This window comes from Lepidochelys olivacea (assembly GCF_965140295.1).
Source record: "Lepidochelys olivacea isolate rLepOli2 genome assembly, chromosome: 3".
NCBI classification, from domain to species: Eukaryota; Metazoa; Chordata; order Testudines; family Cheloniidae; genus Lepidochelys; species Lepidochelys olivacea.
Genome location: NC_140413.1, coordinates 160,621,091 through 160,638,677, shown reverse-complemented (window position 1 = coordinate 160,638,677; position 17,587 = coordinate 160,621,091). Strand labels below are relative to the sequence as shown.

Sequence of the window (17,587 nt, the reverse complement as noted above, 5' to 3'; positions counted from 1 at the left end):
AAAGCCTCTTTATCTTAACATTGACACTTGATTGAGGAGATAGAGTTGGGTAAATTGATGACATTGTGCCACTGCCCAGCAAAGATAGAGGGAGCCACAGAGTTTGATATTTCTTTAAATAATGTAAACTGGGTTTCCTCTAAGCAGGAAAGGAAAATACAGTATGGACCTTGTTCTGCCATAATCTTTACTAGACACACAGATCCAATTCTGATCTTAGTTATATTAAGATCAATGGCAGTCAATGGAGTCACTCCATATTTAGACTAGTGTAAATGAGATCAAAATCTGACTGGGATGAAACCTCATCCTACAGTTCCTTTAAAATGGCAATTCAGAAGTGCAGTGTTGGTCTTCAAATATCAATTTAGTGATTTAAAAAAAAAAACACCCCAGTCAAAGTTCTCCCGAAGGTTTGTAGTCAGTTTAGAAGGCACCATGCTTTAAGCAGCAGTTGTATTAAACAGGTGGTGGCCATCTGGAGGATGGAAGTCTCCAGTGGAATGTACATACCTCTTCAGGGACCTGCAAAAGAGAAGTTAATAATGAAAAGAGGCTGCTTAGTATCTTCTGCAGTCAGTTGGGTGAAATGTTAACTAATGCCACATTTTATAGACTCAGGTAGTTTGTCTTTCATTCCTATGTACAACCATTTAATGCAATTCTAGTCCATGCACAAAGTTTCCACTTGTGCTAGCACTGTTCCAAAGGAAAATTAATTTCAAGATTTGGCCAAATGTTCTGCTTTTACTCAGAGGCAATGAGAACTTAGTTCAAAATTGTTTTGAAAATTTATGAGAACAGGCATAAAATCTATTTGCCTGCCATTACCATAATACTGATGAGAAATGTAATGATGATATCTGTTTTGACTTGCGATTAAAATATTTGCCAGAAGGCAAATAGTTTTGCAAAGCAATTTTAATCTGTGTAATTTAGCCCTTGATAAGTTAATAAAATAGCTAAAAAGCACTGCTGCAATTTGCACTTATGAATATAGGACATGATTTTCAAAAGCACCCAAGTGATTTGAGAACACAAATTTCAATGGGACTTGTGCTCTCAAGTCACATAAGTGCTTTTGAAAAATTCACCCATAGCCTCTTAGCCCTGGTCTACACTAGGACTTTAGGTCGAATTTAGCAGTGTTAAATCGATGTAAACCTGCACCCGTCCACACGATGAAGCCCTTTATTTCGACTTAAAGGGCTCTTAAAATCAATTTCCTTAATCCACCCCTGACAAGTGGATTAGCGCTTAAATTGGCCTTGCCGGGTCGAATTTGGGGTACTGTGGACACAATTCGATGGTATTGGCCTCCAGGAGCTATCCCAGAGTGCTCCATTGTGACTGCTCTGGATAGTACTCTCAACTCAGATGCACGATTGTTTGCCGTTGCTCTGATGGAGGGAGGGGCGACTGACGACATGGCTTACAGGGTTGGTTTACAGGGAGTTAAAATCAACAAAGGGGGTGGCTTTACATCAAGAAGTATTTCAGGCAGGACTTCACAGAGGGTTCCAATAAGAAATGGTGCACCTAAGTTATTGTTCTTATTGGAACAAGGAGGTTAGTCTGGCCTCTGATTGATACATGGCTAGATTTACCTCGCTGCACCTTCTCTGTGAGTGACTGCAGTGTGACCTAGAGGAATGAGTCCCCTAGACGGGGGGGGGGGGGGGTTGCAAATGAGTACAAAACAAATCTGGTCTATTTCTTGTTGTGATACACTCCATCTATCTTTTCCATCTTTGGCTGGCAACAAACGGTGCAGAAGGACTGCATGCCATCCACATCTCATGGCTGCTCGGCAAAAGATGATGCAATAGGACTGCTAGCAATCCGTATCACCTGCCTGCTCACCATAAGATGGTTCAATAGGACTGACTGCAGGACTAAAGAGAATGACCTGATCAAGTCACTCCAAATTTAGTCCCTGTGCCCATGTCTGCCCAGGCGCTCCTGATCAACCTCACAGAGGCAACCAGGAGCACCTCAGACATGACGGTGACGGCTACCAGTCGTACTGTACCGTCTGCTGCCACAAGGCAATGGGTTGCTGCTGCTGTGTAGCAATGCAGTACCGCGTCTGCCAGCACCCAGGAGACATACAGTGACAGTGAGCTGAGCGGGCTCCATGCTTGCCGTGGTATGGCGTCTGCACAGGTAACTCAGGAAAAAAGGTGTGAAACAATTGTCTGCCCTTGCTTTCACGGAGGGAGGGAGGGCCTGATGACATGTACCCAGAACCACCCGCGACAATGTTTTAGCCCCATCAGGCATTGGGATCTCAACCCAGAATTCCAATGGGCAGCGGAGACTGCGGGAACTGTGGGATAGCTACCCACAGTGCAACACTCCAGAAGTCGACGCTTGCCTCAGTACTGTGGAAGCACTCCGCCAAGTTAATGCACTTAGAGCATTTTCTGTGGGGAGACACACACTCGAATATATAAAACTGATTTCTAAAAAACCGACTTCTATAAATTCGACCTAATTTCGTAGTGTAGACATACCCTTATAGAATGTCTTTTATGTCTAGTTTAGATAGGAGTGCATTGGTTGGAGGCTCATACCATATAAGAGTATAAGCCTGTGCACTCAGTTGTAAGAGTTATTACTACTGTAATTGTCTTTCAGTTAGCTTCAGTGACATGACTTATATAAGATTCTACCAGGCAGGTAAGCTTCAGTATGCCCATTCTCTTTTCTTGTTATACACATCTGCTCAGCATTTTCCTGACTAGAGTAAGTCTTCCTTGGCCATAGTCTCAGCTGAAATTATATCCATCCATAGGCGAAAGCACCAGTGGTAGCTTGTATCATGGATGAGCGTCCAGGTTAGAGGATTTAGCAGCCCTTCCTTTCAAGGTAGAGTTCATTTGTTAAGAGTTACTAGATCTACCCTAACAAGTAAAAGATTATTAAGTGGGCAGGTGAGTGACAGACAGAAATACACTAAGACAGAAAGATTGTGTTTTGGTCTGTCTATGGTGATAGATAAGTAGAGAGAGCCATTCTTTAATGTGCAAATTCTAGAATGCAAATGGATTGGGTTGCCTGGTATTAAACAGATGGCATGGGAAACACAGAGCTAGCTGTGTGCACAGACACGCTAGCACCAGGGAAAACCCTTGCCAATTTTGTACCAGTGCCACATTTTCAGCCCTGAAGAAAAGCTATCCCACATGTGCAGGAGATAAGGGAACCAAAATGCACAAGCTACTTTAGCAAAAGTTAGTCATTCCCATTAAAGACCTTTGCCTATGGGAGTCTATGCTACACTTCATGATCTCATATCTGCAGAAAAGCAATGAATTATGATATCAGTTGGAATTTCAGATTTTTTGTTTTGTTTCCATGGCATCACAGAAGTTAGAGATAGAAAAGTCCTACTCCCATCTCTGGCCTCTGCAGAATTGTTCCCTACAGTATATTATCCAACTGTTTACACAGACAGTGGTGACGCAAGTGTTATATAAAACCAGAAACCAACAGAACAATACTATGGTAGGTAGTGAAGCTAACACAATCTGCATATTCAAAGAAAAATAATTCAAGCGAACAGCAGGAACTAGTGATGGGCCTAAAACTGAACCATTTATCTGGAATCTCCTTCCATTATGAACCAGCACTGTTTAGGCTTTGCAAGAGAAAAGACCTGAATGAGACTGTTGATAAATTAGCCACCTCCACTTTTGAAGCGCTCTGTTAGAAACTGAATGGTACAAACCCTGAACCATTTATCTGAACACTCCCATGCGACGGGGGTCAGATCGAATGAGAGAAGGATTTGAACCATCTCGCAAAACCAAAACCTGACTGAGGTGATGCTGAAAAGTAAAAAGCCTCCCTGAGCGTTGCTGATCTCGAGGAGAGCACAGCATTGAGTAACCCCTTAAAAGGGTCTTACTATACCTGATACAGAGAATAGCCAATACTGAGTAGACCTTCCCCCATCTTCTTCTGTCTCCTGCGGTTCTTCTGCATAAGGCCCACCAGCACAGTGCTTCCTTCATCATCATCATCATCGGGCTCATCCAGCTTGATTTTAAACTGAGGATTGGTCCAGTATGTCACTAAAAAAATCCCAAGAGAAAATTATAGGAAAGAGCATTTGATTTCACTGCCACTGAGGTCATTCTCATGAGACGTACAGAAACAGCACTTTGGAAAGACCTTCTTTGGGGTTCAGTCAAACCTTTCCATTACATTATATGATTCCATGTTTTTCCAGCTGTGCTGTATATTTATTTAAGCAATAACAAATTACAAAGACATCTCCTGGGGAGTAATGACTAGCTGGGAGGAGCCAATGCCATAAACACCAAGTAGTCATTTAGTCCCAGGAAATGTCCTCTGCTGAGACTCTTGTTGTTATATGGCCAAATCCCAGAGGGCCTCTCTTCAGGTTTGACCTGAAAATGCAAGGCCAAATTACGATACTCTGTGTCTTTTAGTGTTGAATTGTGACTGTATTGTGGCTTCCACAATCCACTGGTGATTAGTCCAGTCAGAAGCCTGAGTAATACAGGCAGGGAAAGTGCATAAAGAAAGGTTTCAGAGTAACAGCCGTGTTAGTCTGTATTCGCAAAAAGAAAAGGAGGACTTGTGGCACCTTAGAGACTAACCAATTTATTAGAGCATGAGCTTTCGTGAGCTACAGCTCACTTCCTCAGATGCATATCGTGGAAACTGCAGCAGGCTTTATATATACACAGAGAATATGAAACAATACCTATTCCCACCCCACTGTCCTGCTGGTAATAGCTTATCTAAAGTGATTTCCAGCACAAATCCAGGTTTTCTCACCCTCCACCCCCCCACACAAATTCACTCTCCTGCTGGTGATAGCCCATCCAAAGTGACAACTCTTTACACAATGTGCATGACAATCAAGCTGGGCTATTTCCTGCATAAATCCAGGTTCTCACATCCCCCCCACCCCCATACACACACAAACTCACTCTCCTGCTGGTAATAGCTCATCCAAACTGACCACTCTTCAAGTTAAAATCCAAGTTAAACCAGAACATCTGGGGGGGGGGGGGTAGGAAAAAACAAGAGGAAACAGGCTACCTTGCATAATGACTTAGCCACTCCAAGTCTCTATTTAAGCCTAAATTAATAGTATCCAATTTGCAAATGAATTCCAATTCAGCAGTTTCTCGCTGGAGTCTGGATTTGAAGTTTTTTTGTTTTAAGATAGCGACCTTCATGTCTGTGATCGCGTGACCAGAGAGATTGAAGTGTTCTCCGACTGGTTTATGAATGTTATAATTCTTGACATCTGATTTGTGTCCATTTATTCTTTTACGTAGAGACTGTCCAGTTTGACCAATGTACATGGCAGAGGGGCATTGCTGGCACATGATGGCATATATCACATTGGTGGATGTGCAGGTGAACGAGCCTCTGATAGTGTGGCTGATGTTATTAGGCCCTGTGATGGTGTCCCCTGAATAGATATGTGGGCACAGTTGGCAACGGGCTTTGTTGCAAGGATAAGTTCCTGGGTTAGTGGTTCTGTTGTGTGGTATGTGGTTGTTGGTGAGTATTTGCTTCAGGTTGCGGGGCTGTCTGTAGGCAAGGACTGGCCTGTCTCCCAAGATTTGTGAGAGTGTTGGGTCATCCTTTAGGATAGGTTGTAGATCCTTAATAATGCGTTGGAGGGGTTTTAGTTGGGGGCTGAAGGTGACGGCTAGTGGCGTTCTGTTATTTTCTTTGTTAGGCCTGTCCTGTAGTAGGTAACTTCTGGGAACTCTTCTGGCTCTATCAATCTGTTTCTTTACTTCTGCAGGTGGGTATTGTAGTTGTAAGAAATCTTGACAGAGATCTTGTAGGTGTTTGTCTCTGTCTGAGGGGTTGGAGCAAATGCGGTTGTATCGCAGAGCTTGGCTGTAGACGATGGATCGTGTGGTGTGGTCAGGGTGAAAGCTGGAGGCATGCAGGTAGGAATAGCGGTCAGTAGGTTTCCGGTATAGGGTGGTGTTTATGTGACCATTGTTTATTAGCACTGTAGTGTCCAGGAAGTGGATCTCTTGTGTGGACTGGACCAGGCTGAGGTTGGTGGTGGGATGGAAATTGTTGAAATCATGGTGGAATTCCTCAAGGGCTTCTTTTCCATGGGTCCAGATGATGAAGATGTCATCAATATAGCGCAAGTAGAGTAGGGGCTTTAGGGGACGAGAGCTGAGGAAGCGTTGTTCTAAATCAGCCATAAAAATGTTGGCATACTGTGGGGCCATGCGGGTACCCATAGCAGTGCCGCTGATCTGAAGGTATACATTGTCCCCAAATGTGAAGTAGTTATGGGTAAGGACAAAGTCACAAAGTTCAGCCACCAGGTTAGCCGTGACATTATCGGGGATAGTGTTCTTGACGGCTTGTAGTCCATCTTTGTGTGGAATGTTGGTGTAGAGGGCTTCTACATCCATAGTGGCCAGCATGGTGTTATCAGGAAGATCACCGATGGATTGTAGTTTCCTCAGGAAGTCAGTGGTGTCTCGAAGGTAGCTGGGAGTGCTGGTAGCGTAGGGCCTGAGGAGGGAGTCTACATAGCTAGACAATCCTGCTGTCAGGGTGCCAATGCCTGAGATGATGGGGCGCCCAGGATTTCCAGGTTTATGGATCTTGGGTAGTAGATAGAATATCCCAGGTCGGGGTTCCAGGGGTGTGTCTGTGCGGATTTGATCTTGTGCTTTTTCAGGAAGTTTCTTGAGCAAATGCTGTAGTTGCTTTTGGTAACTCTCAGTGGGATCAGAGGGTAATGGCTTGTAGAAACTCGTGTTGGAGAGCTGCCGAGCAGCCTCTTGTTCATATTCCGACCTATTCATGACGACAACAGCACCTCCTTTGTCAGCCTTTTTGATTATGATGTCAGAGTTGTTTCTGAGGCTGTGGATGGCATTGCGTTCCGCATGGCTGAGGTTATGGGGCAAGTGATGCTGCTTTTCCACAATTTCAGCCCGTGCACGTCGGCGGAAGCACTCTATGTAGAAGTCCAGTCTGCTGTTTCGACCTTCAGGAGGAGTCCACCTAGAATCCCTCATTCTGTAGTGTTGGTAGGGAGACCTCTGTGGATTAGTATGCTGTTCAGAGGTATTTTGGAAATATTCCTTGAGTCGGAGACGTCGAAAATAGGATTCTAGGTCACCACAGAACTGTATCATGTTCGTGGGGGTGGAGGGGCAGAAGGAGAGGCCCCGAGATAGAACAGCTGCTTCTGCTGGGCTGAGAGTATAGTTGGATAGGTTAACAATATTGCTAGGTGGGTTGAAGGAACCATTGCTGTGGCCCCTTGTAGCATGTAGTAGTTTAGAAAGTTTAGTGTCCTTTTTCTTTTGTAGAGAAGCAAAGTGTGCGTTGTAAATGGCTTGTCTAGTTTTAGTAAAATCCAGCCACGAGGAAGTTTGTGTGGAAGGTTGGTTTTTTATGAGAGTATCCATTTTTGAGAGCTCATTCTTAATCTTTCCCTGTTTGCTGTAGAGGATGTTGATCAGGTGATTCCGCAGTTTCTTTGAGAGCGTGTGGCACAAGCTGTCAGCATAGTCTGTGTGGTATGTAGATTGTAATGGATTTTTTACCTTCAGTCCTTTTGGTACGATGTCCATCTGTTTGCATTTGGAAAGGAAGATGATGTCTGTCTGTATCTGTACAAGTTTTTTCATGCAGTTGATAGATTTCCACTCCATACGGCTAAATGCAGTGCCTTGCATAATGACAGGTTTCAGAGTAACAGCCGTGTTAGTCTGTATTCGCAAAAAGAAAAGGAGGACTTGTGGCACCTTAGAGACTAACCAATTTATTAGAGCATGAGCTTTCGTGAGCTACAGCTCACTTCCTCAGATGCATATCGTGGAAACTGCAGCAGGCTTTATATATACACAGAGAATATGAAACAATACCTATTCCCACCCCACTGTCCTGCTGGTAATAGCTTATCTAAAGTGATTTCCAGCACAAATCCAGGAAAGACAAATAAAGAAAAGACACTGTGCAGTAAATTAACTGCTCAAGTGAGGAAAGAAACCCTGATGAGAAAATGGGTCTGAATCAGGTTTTGATTTAGACCACATAGGTTTGGGTTAATATCAACACGTATAGAAAATAGGTAAAAAACCCTAGAGAAGGAACTTCAGATCCAAACCCTTCTGGCTCTTAACTGCTTTCTAAGCTTCTCGTTCCAAATTAGAGAAAAGGAGACTTGACCTATTTTCTGAATCAGGCACTGATGCAGCCCAAGATGGCAGAAATCTCATGAAAATGACTGATCTCAGATTCCCAGCCAGTCCTGATAATGGAAATCTCCAATTACCAGCTGATCTCATGAAATTTCTGCCACTTTTGGCTGAAATCTCATGAGAGCACTTGCAAGTTTTCAACTTCAAACCCAAACAGACAGTCCTGATTCAGCCTTGAGCCTAGACCCCGGACTAAACCAGTCCAGATCTTTGCTTCACCTCTTTGATCCAACTATAAAAACACCAGAACACACACCTCCATGAAACAACCCACACTGCTGCTTCAACAGTGATACAACATGGAACCTGTGTTGGAAGAAATTGTATCTATTTCTTCACCACACAAACAAGTTTCACCTGGGTCTTTACCTGGATAGTTCTGGCAGCCACCAGCGGTAGAACCCCGTCTCCACTGACCATTGAATAAGGTCAGGCCCCATTTATGAACCTTGTCATTCGTCAGGGTGTCAGGAGTCAAGTTGCAGATTTCAAGCCGTGTAAACTGTCTTTGAAAATCTGAGAATGCCATCCTGACAAAGAACACAAAGAGACCATGGTGAATTCATGAACTTGGAACATAGCCAGACCCACTGTGAATTGATCCCTTTTCTAATGGGGCAGAAAATAGCAGAACCACAGGAGAATTCCCTGAAATTCAGTCTAATTGAACTTTGGAACTAAAATTGGCTTTTAGGAACCCCAACCACCCCTTTAAGGCAACAGTTCTCAATGGCTAATATTCATTAAGGGCTCAACTGTGCCACCTTTGCTCATGCTGAATCATACTTTAGTACCCAAATAATTTCACTGAAATCAGTGCAGCTATGTGGGGAATGAGCCATACATCCAGATAGTCCCAGAGATTTAAAAAAAAAATAAATTGGTTATCCTTCCATTGTTGATGTTTCTTACCCCCCTCTGATAGCTCAGCCTGGGTAACATTCACCTTATTATTACATTAGAAGATAATCAGGTCATGTTGCCAGCTACCCAGGAAAGCAGGACACACTGCCAACAGATATTCAAGCACTCATGGGGACTGACACCATTCCTTGCACTCAGAATGATTCTGATTTCACTTCCACTGGCATAAATCAGGCATAACTCCATCACTGTCAGTGGAATTAACACTGAATAAATCCACAGCAAAGAAAATCTGAATCAGATCCGTCCCTGATTCTCCACTGTCTTGCACCTTGTGTAGCTATTTACATTTGCACAAAGAGGACAACTGCCATTCTAATTGAGGGTAGAGTTCTACAAAGATCAATTCAATATTAATCCATGTAACCAAATACTGGGCTGGATTTTCCACTCACTCCCGGTAAATAGATGCTACCAAGCTATAAAGCTGAACTTCCTCACTACTATTTAGCCAAATCCAAGCCACAAAATATTGAGCATCTGAGCTACATCCTTGCCACCTCATCATGCTATAGAAACCCTAATATACAGGTCATATTTGAATGGGAAGGGAGATAACCAACAGGCTCTCTCACACATCCTGGCTGTGTTATTAACCCTTTGGATAGTGGTATTTTCCTCAACCACCATCCAAAGCAATGCTGTACATCTCCATGTACAGTTTCCTAAGGATTAATCCCACTAAATGATTCTTACCAAAACTCTCCATCATCTGCTTGCTTATCCAGAGCCTGTTTTTGTTTAGGATCAATATAATTCCATTCTAGAGCACTGCAGGCAAAACACAAGAGGCAATAAGTATAGTAGTTACATTTTACTTTATAAAAATGTCAGGAAGTTGGAATCTTTCTATACTTACAGAAGATAAAAGTACATATTTCCTTCAATGACTGGATTTTTTACTCATTCCAAGGGCTGTGCAAAATGCAAATTAACTCTATATACAGTTGGAAATTTAGACAAACTGGTCAAAGAATCAGGCTTTACATTTAACTGTATTTGTGGCAAATGAACCCCACATTTAATCATAACTGCAAGTATGCACAGATATCACTAGGACTATCAGGAAATGTTCTCTCAGTGTGAGATCTATTCTAATGTCTAAGTCTCCCAAGCAGAGTGGTGAAACCTCCATTATTTGGGACATTTTAAAACAAGAATGGAGAAAGAGCACTAGAAAAATATACTACAGGGAGCAATCCTGCACTGGTCACAGGGAAGGACTAGGTATCCAATGCTTCTATTCCATCTCTATCATACTATTGTAGAGTAGGCCAGGCTCTCATCTGATCCCATAAAAATCTGGAGTAACTCCATTGATTTCAGTGGAGATGATCCACAGTAAAACAGGTGTGACTGAGATCAGAATATGGCCCTGTTAGTCTATATGAAGCAGACTACTTTTAGGGTGAGCAAACCAGGTCCAATACAAGTAAGATTCACCCTAAAGCTTTGCTCAAGTTGCACACAAACTCAATGCTATAATTTCAGCCAGCCGGGATGAGAAGCAGATATATCAAAATCCTGCGTGAGAAATGTTCATGCTATTTTCAACCTGACCAAACCCAAGAAAAATCTTAGAAACGTTGTGACCATACTTCTCACGAGATACCAAGCCCACCTTCCAGCTCAGAGCGGTTCAGATGGGTATTCAAATGTTTGGGTGCTTAGCTGAACACAGAGCCTTTTGAGCTTCTCCAGCTGCAGTGAAACATTGCCCTTTCTTAGGCCTTGCAGTCCCATCGATGGCGTTGCACAGCAATTTGGCCCTATTGTGTTTTCTAGCCATGGAAATTGACTGAATACTACACTGGTATTTCACCAGCATCAGTAGGATACAGGCATGAGGAGAGTCACCTTGCGAAATGACATGGGTCTGACTTCCTTGGTCCTGTTCACAGCAAGAACTACAGACTACTCTCCACAAATAGAGAGCCCTGCCTAGACAGCAAATGTGAAAAATCGGGACAGGGGGTGGGAGTAACAGGAGCCTATATAAGAAAAAGACCCAAAAATCGGAACTGTCCCTATAAAATTGGGACATCTGATCACCCTAGTCCTGTCTGGGGGGAGGAGGTAAATCCCATGATGAGAACAGATCAATAGCCAGCACTGCTAATTTATGAATAATGCTTTACTTCTGACAAAGATCAATTGATTTAACACCTTTTCCAAATGTGCTGTGTGGCTTATTAACTGCAGATATTACCAATTTAATTTTTAAAAGATATTGGAACACAGTGAGGAGAGGGATGGCACAGAATATAATAACCTACTTATCACTCCAGGCTCCGGTCCACTCCACTTCACCCCAGGGATTTCTAATCCTGACTAGCTTCTCTGGGCGTCCACGGTAGTTTACCTGTAGGATCCACAGCAAGCAGAGTCTGAGCATTATGTTAATTTACTCATTATCCTGTAGTATGCGCTTTTACAGCTAGAGAAAAAAACCCACAATTTGCACTCTAGTGGGATGTCAAGAGAAAAAACCCACCAAACATCTCCCACCCCCATCATCATTTTACTCTCCCCTTCACCACCAACCCAGCACTACAAAAATAGCATTACTTACAGGCCTAATGGTGAGTCATACAATATATGGGTAACATGCAAGGATGAGCATCAGCTACAGCACAGCACAAGATCTGCATTCTCCACAGCATGTGACATTTCAGAAGATTGTACCAATTATGCTGCTGCACTAAGTTATTTAGCAGAATCTCCTCTATAATCACGGTAGCTTGTGATATGTAGGGAAAGCTTGTGAAATGTAAGGTTCAAGTGAGTTTATAATATAGTCAGTTAGTACAATGCAGGTCGCAGGCTATGCTAATTTGCTGAAGAAAACTGGTTTGAATAAGGTATCTGAGAGGTTATCACCAAGGGGAGAGATTTCAAGCTAAAGAATTATTACAGTCAATCTCTGTCTCTGTGGCTGTAAAGATATTAGCAACATTTTCATATGGGGTCAAATGTAGAGAGCCATCAGCAAGTTGTCAAAGGCCGTGTAGTATCACAAACCCAAAATTATGTTGTTTGTTAGACTGGTAAATCATTCTGTGTGATGGCAAGTTTCATCAACGCTGTATAGGTCAGGTTTACCCATAGGAAACCTAATAGGTTTAGCCATTATGTATGAGCTTACCTCTTCTGCTCCAGTGAGAGAGTAAGCATGTCCCTTTACCAATTTCTTACTTGTGATAGCTTCAGTTTCAGCTGCACTGGTGATCTAGGGCAATGAAAATACTGTGATATATTGCGCGCGCACACAGTTTTAAAGACCAAATTAATGCAGTTGCAGATATCTAAATGGTATTCTAAAAAAATTCAACAATACAAACTGTGTTAAACAGAAATGGACCCTAACCCTGGAGCTCTGCTTTGTATCTCCAGAACCCCAGTTCCAAACACATCTGTGACTTGGGATGAGGGGGAGCTGAAATATGAATCCAAATTTTCTCAATTTCAAAGATTCAGGTCCAGTCCATTATAGAGAGAAGTTTCAGTTACAAACTTTTATTTGAACTGAGATCCAGAGCTCAGCTCGGCTGGTTAGAATCCAGTAAGTCAATAATAAACTCAGCCTCTGGTGAATATAAAGGGCTCAGTATGCCAAGATTCAGATATACAACACTGACCTTTTTACTGTGCAACTTTAAAAAAAAACGTTGAGGGACAAGAGGAAGAAACAAATTTGAAAGATGTGGGCTTCTTTTAACCTATCTAATGTTTTCTATAACTGCTGAGACTGCCTATTACAGATGTCGGTGATTTATAGGATTGAGAAATGGAGCCAACTCCAGGTTGTGTGTGAGGAAAAGGGTGAGTGTGGGTCTCAAATGACTGACCTAGAGTACCTCATAATAAAGCATACTTGAAAGGCACCATAGAGCGAATGTAAGATATTCTCAAAGAGTTTGAGTCTGTCACCTTCTCCCCATTTGGGTGTCTGGGGCTGTAGGCAGGCAGCATTTGAATCCGAACAGTAGTTAGAATTGCATTTTAGAAGCTGGATGAACCAGGCAAATTAGTCGTTTCTTTTCCAGTGTCAAAGGAATGTGGTCAGAGAGGAAATATCGTGAAGGAGTCTGAGCTGACATGCTGTCACTAAGTAAATCAGACTTGGGGCAGATTGCCACAACTCTATGAGGGACTCATGCCATCACCGGTACATGTGATTGGAATAACAGAGACTTGGTGGGATAACTCACATGACTGGAGTACTGTCATGGACGGATATAAACTGTTCAGGAAGGACAGGCAGGGCAGAAAAGGTGGGGGAGTTGCACTGTATGTAAGGGAGCAGTATGACTGCTCAGAGCTCAAGCATGAAACTGCAGAAAAACCTGAGTGTCTCTGGATTAAATTTAGAAGTTGAGCAACAAGGGTGATGTCATGGAGGGAGTCTGCTATAGACCACCGGACCAGGGGGATGAGGTGGACGAGGCTTTCTTCCGGCAACTCACGGAAGTTACTAGATCGCAGGCCCTGGTTCTCATGGGAGACTTCAATCACCCTGATATCTGCTGGGAGAGCAATACAGCGGTGCACAGACAACCCCGGAACTTTTTGGAAAGGGTAGGGGACAATTTCCTGGTGCAAGTGCTGGAGGAACCAACTAGGGGCAGAGCTCTTCTTGACCTGCTGCTCACAAACTGGGAAGAATTAGTAGGGGAAGCTAAAGTGGATGGGAACCTGGGAGGCAGTGACCATGAGATGGTCGAGTTCAGGATCCTGACACAGGGAAGAAAGGAGAGCAGCAGAATACGGACCCTGAACTTCAGAAAAGCAGACTTTGACTCCCTCCGGGAACTGATGGGCAGGATCCCCTGGGAGAACAACATGAGGGGGAAAGGAGTCCAGGAGAGCTGGCTGTATTTTAAAGAATCCTTATTGAGGTTACAGGGACAAACCATCCCGATGTGTAGAAAGAACAGTAAATATGGCAGGCGACCAACTTGGCTTAACAGTGAAATCCTTGCTGATCTTGAACACAAAAAAGCTTACAAGAAGTGGAAGATTGGACAAATGACCAGGGAAGAGTATAAAAATATTGCTCGGGGATGCAGGAGTGAAATCAGGAAGGCCAAATCACACCTGGAGTTGCAGCTAGCAAGAGATGTTAAGAGTAACAAGAAGGGTTTCTTCAGGTATGTTAGCAACAAGAAGAAAGTCAAGGAAAGTGTGGGCCCCTTACTGAATGATGGAGGCAACCTAGTGACAAAGGATGTGGAAAAAGCTAATGTACTCAATGCTTTTTTTGCCTCTGTCTTCATGAACAAGGTCAGCTCCCAGACTGCTGCACTGGGCAGCACAGCATGGGGAGGAGGTGACCAGCTCTCTGTGGAGAAAGAAGTGGTTCGGGACTATTTAGAAAAGCTGGACAAGCACAAGTCCCTGGGGCTGGATGCGCTGCATCCAAGAGTGCTAAAGGAGTTGGCGGATGTGATTGCAGAGCCATTGGCCATTATCTTTGAAAACTCATGGCAGTCCGGGGAAGTCCCGGATGACTGGAAAAAGGCTAATGTAGTGCCCATCTTTAAAAAAGGGAAGAAGGAGGATCCTGGGAACTACAGGCCAGTCAGCCTCACCTCAGTCCCTGGAAAAATCATGGAACAGGTTCTCAAGGAATCAATTCTGAAGCACTTAGAGGAGAGGAAAGTGATCAGGAACAGTCAGCATGGATTCACCAAGGGCAAGTCATGCCTGACTAATCTAATTGCCTTCTAGGACAAGATAACTGGCTCTGTGGATGAGGGGAAAGCAGTGGACGTGTTGTTCCTTGACTTTAGCAAAGCTTTTGACACTGTCTCCCACAGTATTCTTGCCAGCAAGTTAAAGAAGTATGGGCTAGATGAATGGACTATAAGGTGGATAGAAAATTGGCTAGATTGTCGGGCTCAACAGGTAGTGATCAATGGCTCCATGTCTAGTTGGCAGCTGGTATCAAGTGGAGTGCCCCAAGGGTCGGTCCTTGGGCCAGTTTTGTTCAATATCTTCATAAATGATCTGGAGGATGGTGTGGAGTGCACCCTCAGCAAGTTTGCAGATGACACTAAACTGGGAGGAGAGGTAGATACGCTGGAGGGTAGGGATAGGATACAGAGGGCCCTGGACAAATTGGAGGATTGGGCCAAAAGAACTCTGATGAGGTTCAACAAGGACAAGTGCAGAGTCCTGCACTTAGGACAGACGAATCCCATGCACCGCTACAGACTAGGGACTGAATGGCTCGGCAGCAATTCTGCAGAAAAGGACCTAAGGGTTACAGTGGACGAGAAGCTGGATATGAGTCAACAGTGTGCCCTTGTTGCCAAGAAGGCCAATGGCATTTTGGTAGGGGCATTGCCAGCAGATCGAGGGACGTGATCATTCCCCTCTATTCGACATTGATGAGGCCTCATCTGGAGTACTGTGTCCAGTTTTGGGCCCCACACTACAAGAAGGATGTGGAAAAATTGGAAAGAGTCCAGCAGAGGGCAACAAAAATGATTAGGGGACTGGAACACATGACTTATGGGGAGAGGCTGAGGGAACTGGGATTGTTTAGTCTGTGGAAGAGAAGAATGAGGGGGGATTTGAGAGCTGCTGTCAACTACCTGAAAGGGGGTTCCGAAGAGGATGGATCTAGACTGTTCTCAGTGGTAGCTGATGACAGAACAAGGAGTAATGGTCTCAAGTTGCAGTGGGGGAGGTTTAGGTTGGATATTAGGAAAAACTTTTTCACTAGGAAGGTGGTGAAACACTGGAATGCGTTACCTAGGGAGGTGGTGGAATCTCCTTCCTTAGAAGTGTTTAAGGTCAGGCTTGACAAAGCCCTGGCTGGGATGATTAGTTGGGCATTGGTCCTGCTTTGAGCAGGGGGTTGGACTAGATGGCCTCCTGAGGTCCCTTCCAACCCTGATATTCTATGATTCTATGTGAGGCCGTGTCAGACATCAGGGCTGAAGAGATAGTCAGGGAGTCACATTAACCTAACATTTAAGAAGTTTGTGCTGATAATAGCACTTTATACATCTCTAGCTCTTTTAATCCAAGGATCTCAATAGCCCCAAATTAATAAAACCTCTCACAATTCCTGTGAGATAGGCATGGCAGTGCTAACCTATTTTACAGATGAGTAAAATGAAATGGTAATGAGAGGAAAGTCAGAAATAGAACCCAGAAATATGGTTCCTAGTTCCCAGCTCTAATTATTAGGGTCTTTCCTGAGCAGGGAGACACGATGGGTGGTTGCCCATTCAAGACCTGAACCAAAGCCCACTGAAATCAGTTGAAAGTCTCCACTGACTTCAGTGGGCATTGAAAAAGGCCCTTCCATAGTAACAATGCCTGCTGCTGACCTGAGCTTTTCCTGCTACACAGATCAGAGTTCTGATGGTGAAAGAATAAAATACTGATGGTATCTCACATCAATGGAGCAGCCAACCAATGACCCAGTTTGAAGGGCCTTCTGGATGATCTGATATAGGTCTGGTGGGGCCTTCCTCAAATCGTAAGACTCAGCGATGCCTCCCGTGAAATCCTCAAACCCTTCTATACTGGAGCCTCCTGTGAGAGCCTCATATGATCCATTCAATCTATGGGGAAGAAAATAAGATAACAGAGATGCAACAAGGAGCATCTGGCCAGTTTCCACACACACCCCCACACATTTGCATTACAGAAATAATGGTGTAGAACCCAATCTGTTACTGTACACATAAAAGTGTTACTTGTGAAACTAGTAGATAAAACATCTTGGGGCAGAAGATTGGCAGTTCTCCCTGAAGTGTTTGTGGGAAACAAGAAATGGTGTGGAGAGAGGAAGGAGGAGGAATAAGAGACTGACACTAGGGCAGAATGTGTTGGGCCTGGCACCAGCATGGGTTGAGACAGTCGCATTCCTTGCACTTATTATGGCCTCTCTCAGAATTAGCCCCACTTACTTAGCATAGGCCTTCTCCAGCAGGGCACTCCAGAACTCATTGCCTTCCTCTGAGTGAAGGAAGAGCAGCTGCCCATTTTTGGTGGGCAGCCTGTCGTCAACAATAACATCCACCCACTCCCCAAACTGCCAGAACTAAGGAAAGAAAGAAAGGGTGGTTAGAGTGGTGTGCTACAGTTACCTTCCTGCTAAAAATCCTCCTGCCATTCTCTGCTTCTCACTGTCCCCTGTGCTATGGAACAGTGTCCCACTTCTTGCTGGCCATTCATCTTCTCCTCTCCATCTCCACATCCCTCATGAAAACCCACTTTGAGGAATCCTTCCGACACTGGGCTCCTCCCCATTGATTTCTCCTCAGTCTCCCGTATTTGAAAACATATTTGCATTTTGTCCCATCGATATTACGCTGCACATCATTTGGAACAGAGACCAATGTGTTTTCTATGCTCTGCTTTACTAGGTTCTGTAAGGCTTTGGTACATTTACAAGTACT

At 43.9% G+C, this 17,587-nt stretch overlaps 1 protein-coding gene across 1 annotated transcript in view; it reads right to left on the bottom strand.

Annotated features, from left to right (window-relative positions):
- LOC311517666 (calpain-8-like) overlaps positions 1-17,587 on the bottom strand; it is a 50,030-nt gene that overhangs the window by 15,947 nt on the left and 16,496 nt on the right. The window contains exons 4-11 of the mRNA XM_084622697.1: positions 17,096-17,229; positions 16,579-16,747; positions 12,313-12,396; positions 11,444-11,529; positions 9,864-9,938; positions 8,613-8,773; positions 3,919-4,079; positions 514-525 (exon numbers count right to left, since the gene is read on the bottom strand). Of these exons, the coding sequence (XP_084478823.1) occupies positions 514-525; positions 3,919-4,079; positions 8,613-8,773; positions 9,864-9,938; positions 11,444-11,529; positions 12,313-12,396; positions 16,579-16,747; positions 17,096-17,229 (882 nt within the window). The remainder of the gene's footprint in view (positions 1-513; positions 526-3,918; positions 4,080-8,612; positions 8,774-9,863; positions 9,939-11,443; positions 11,530-12,312; positions 12,397-16,578; positions 16,748-17,095; positions 17,230-17,587) is intronic.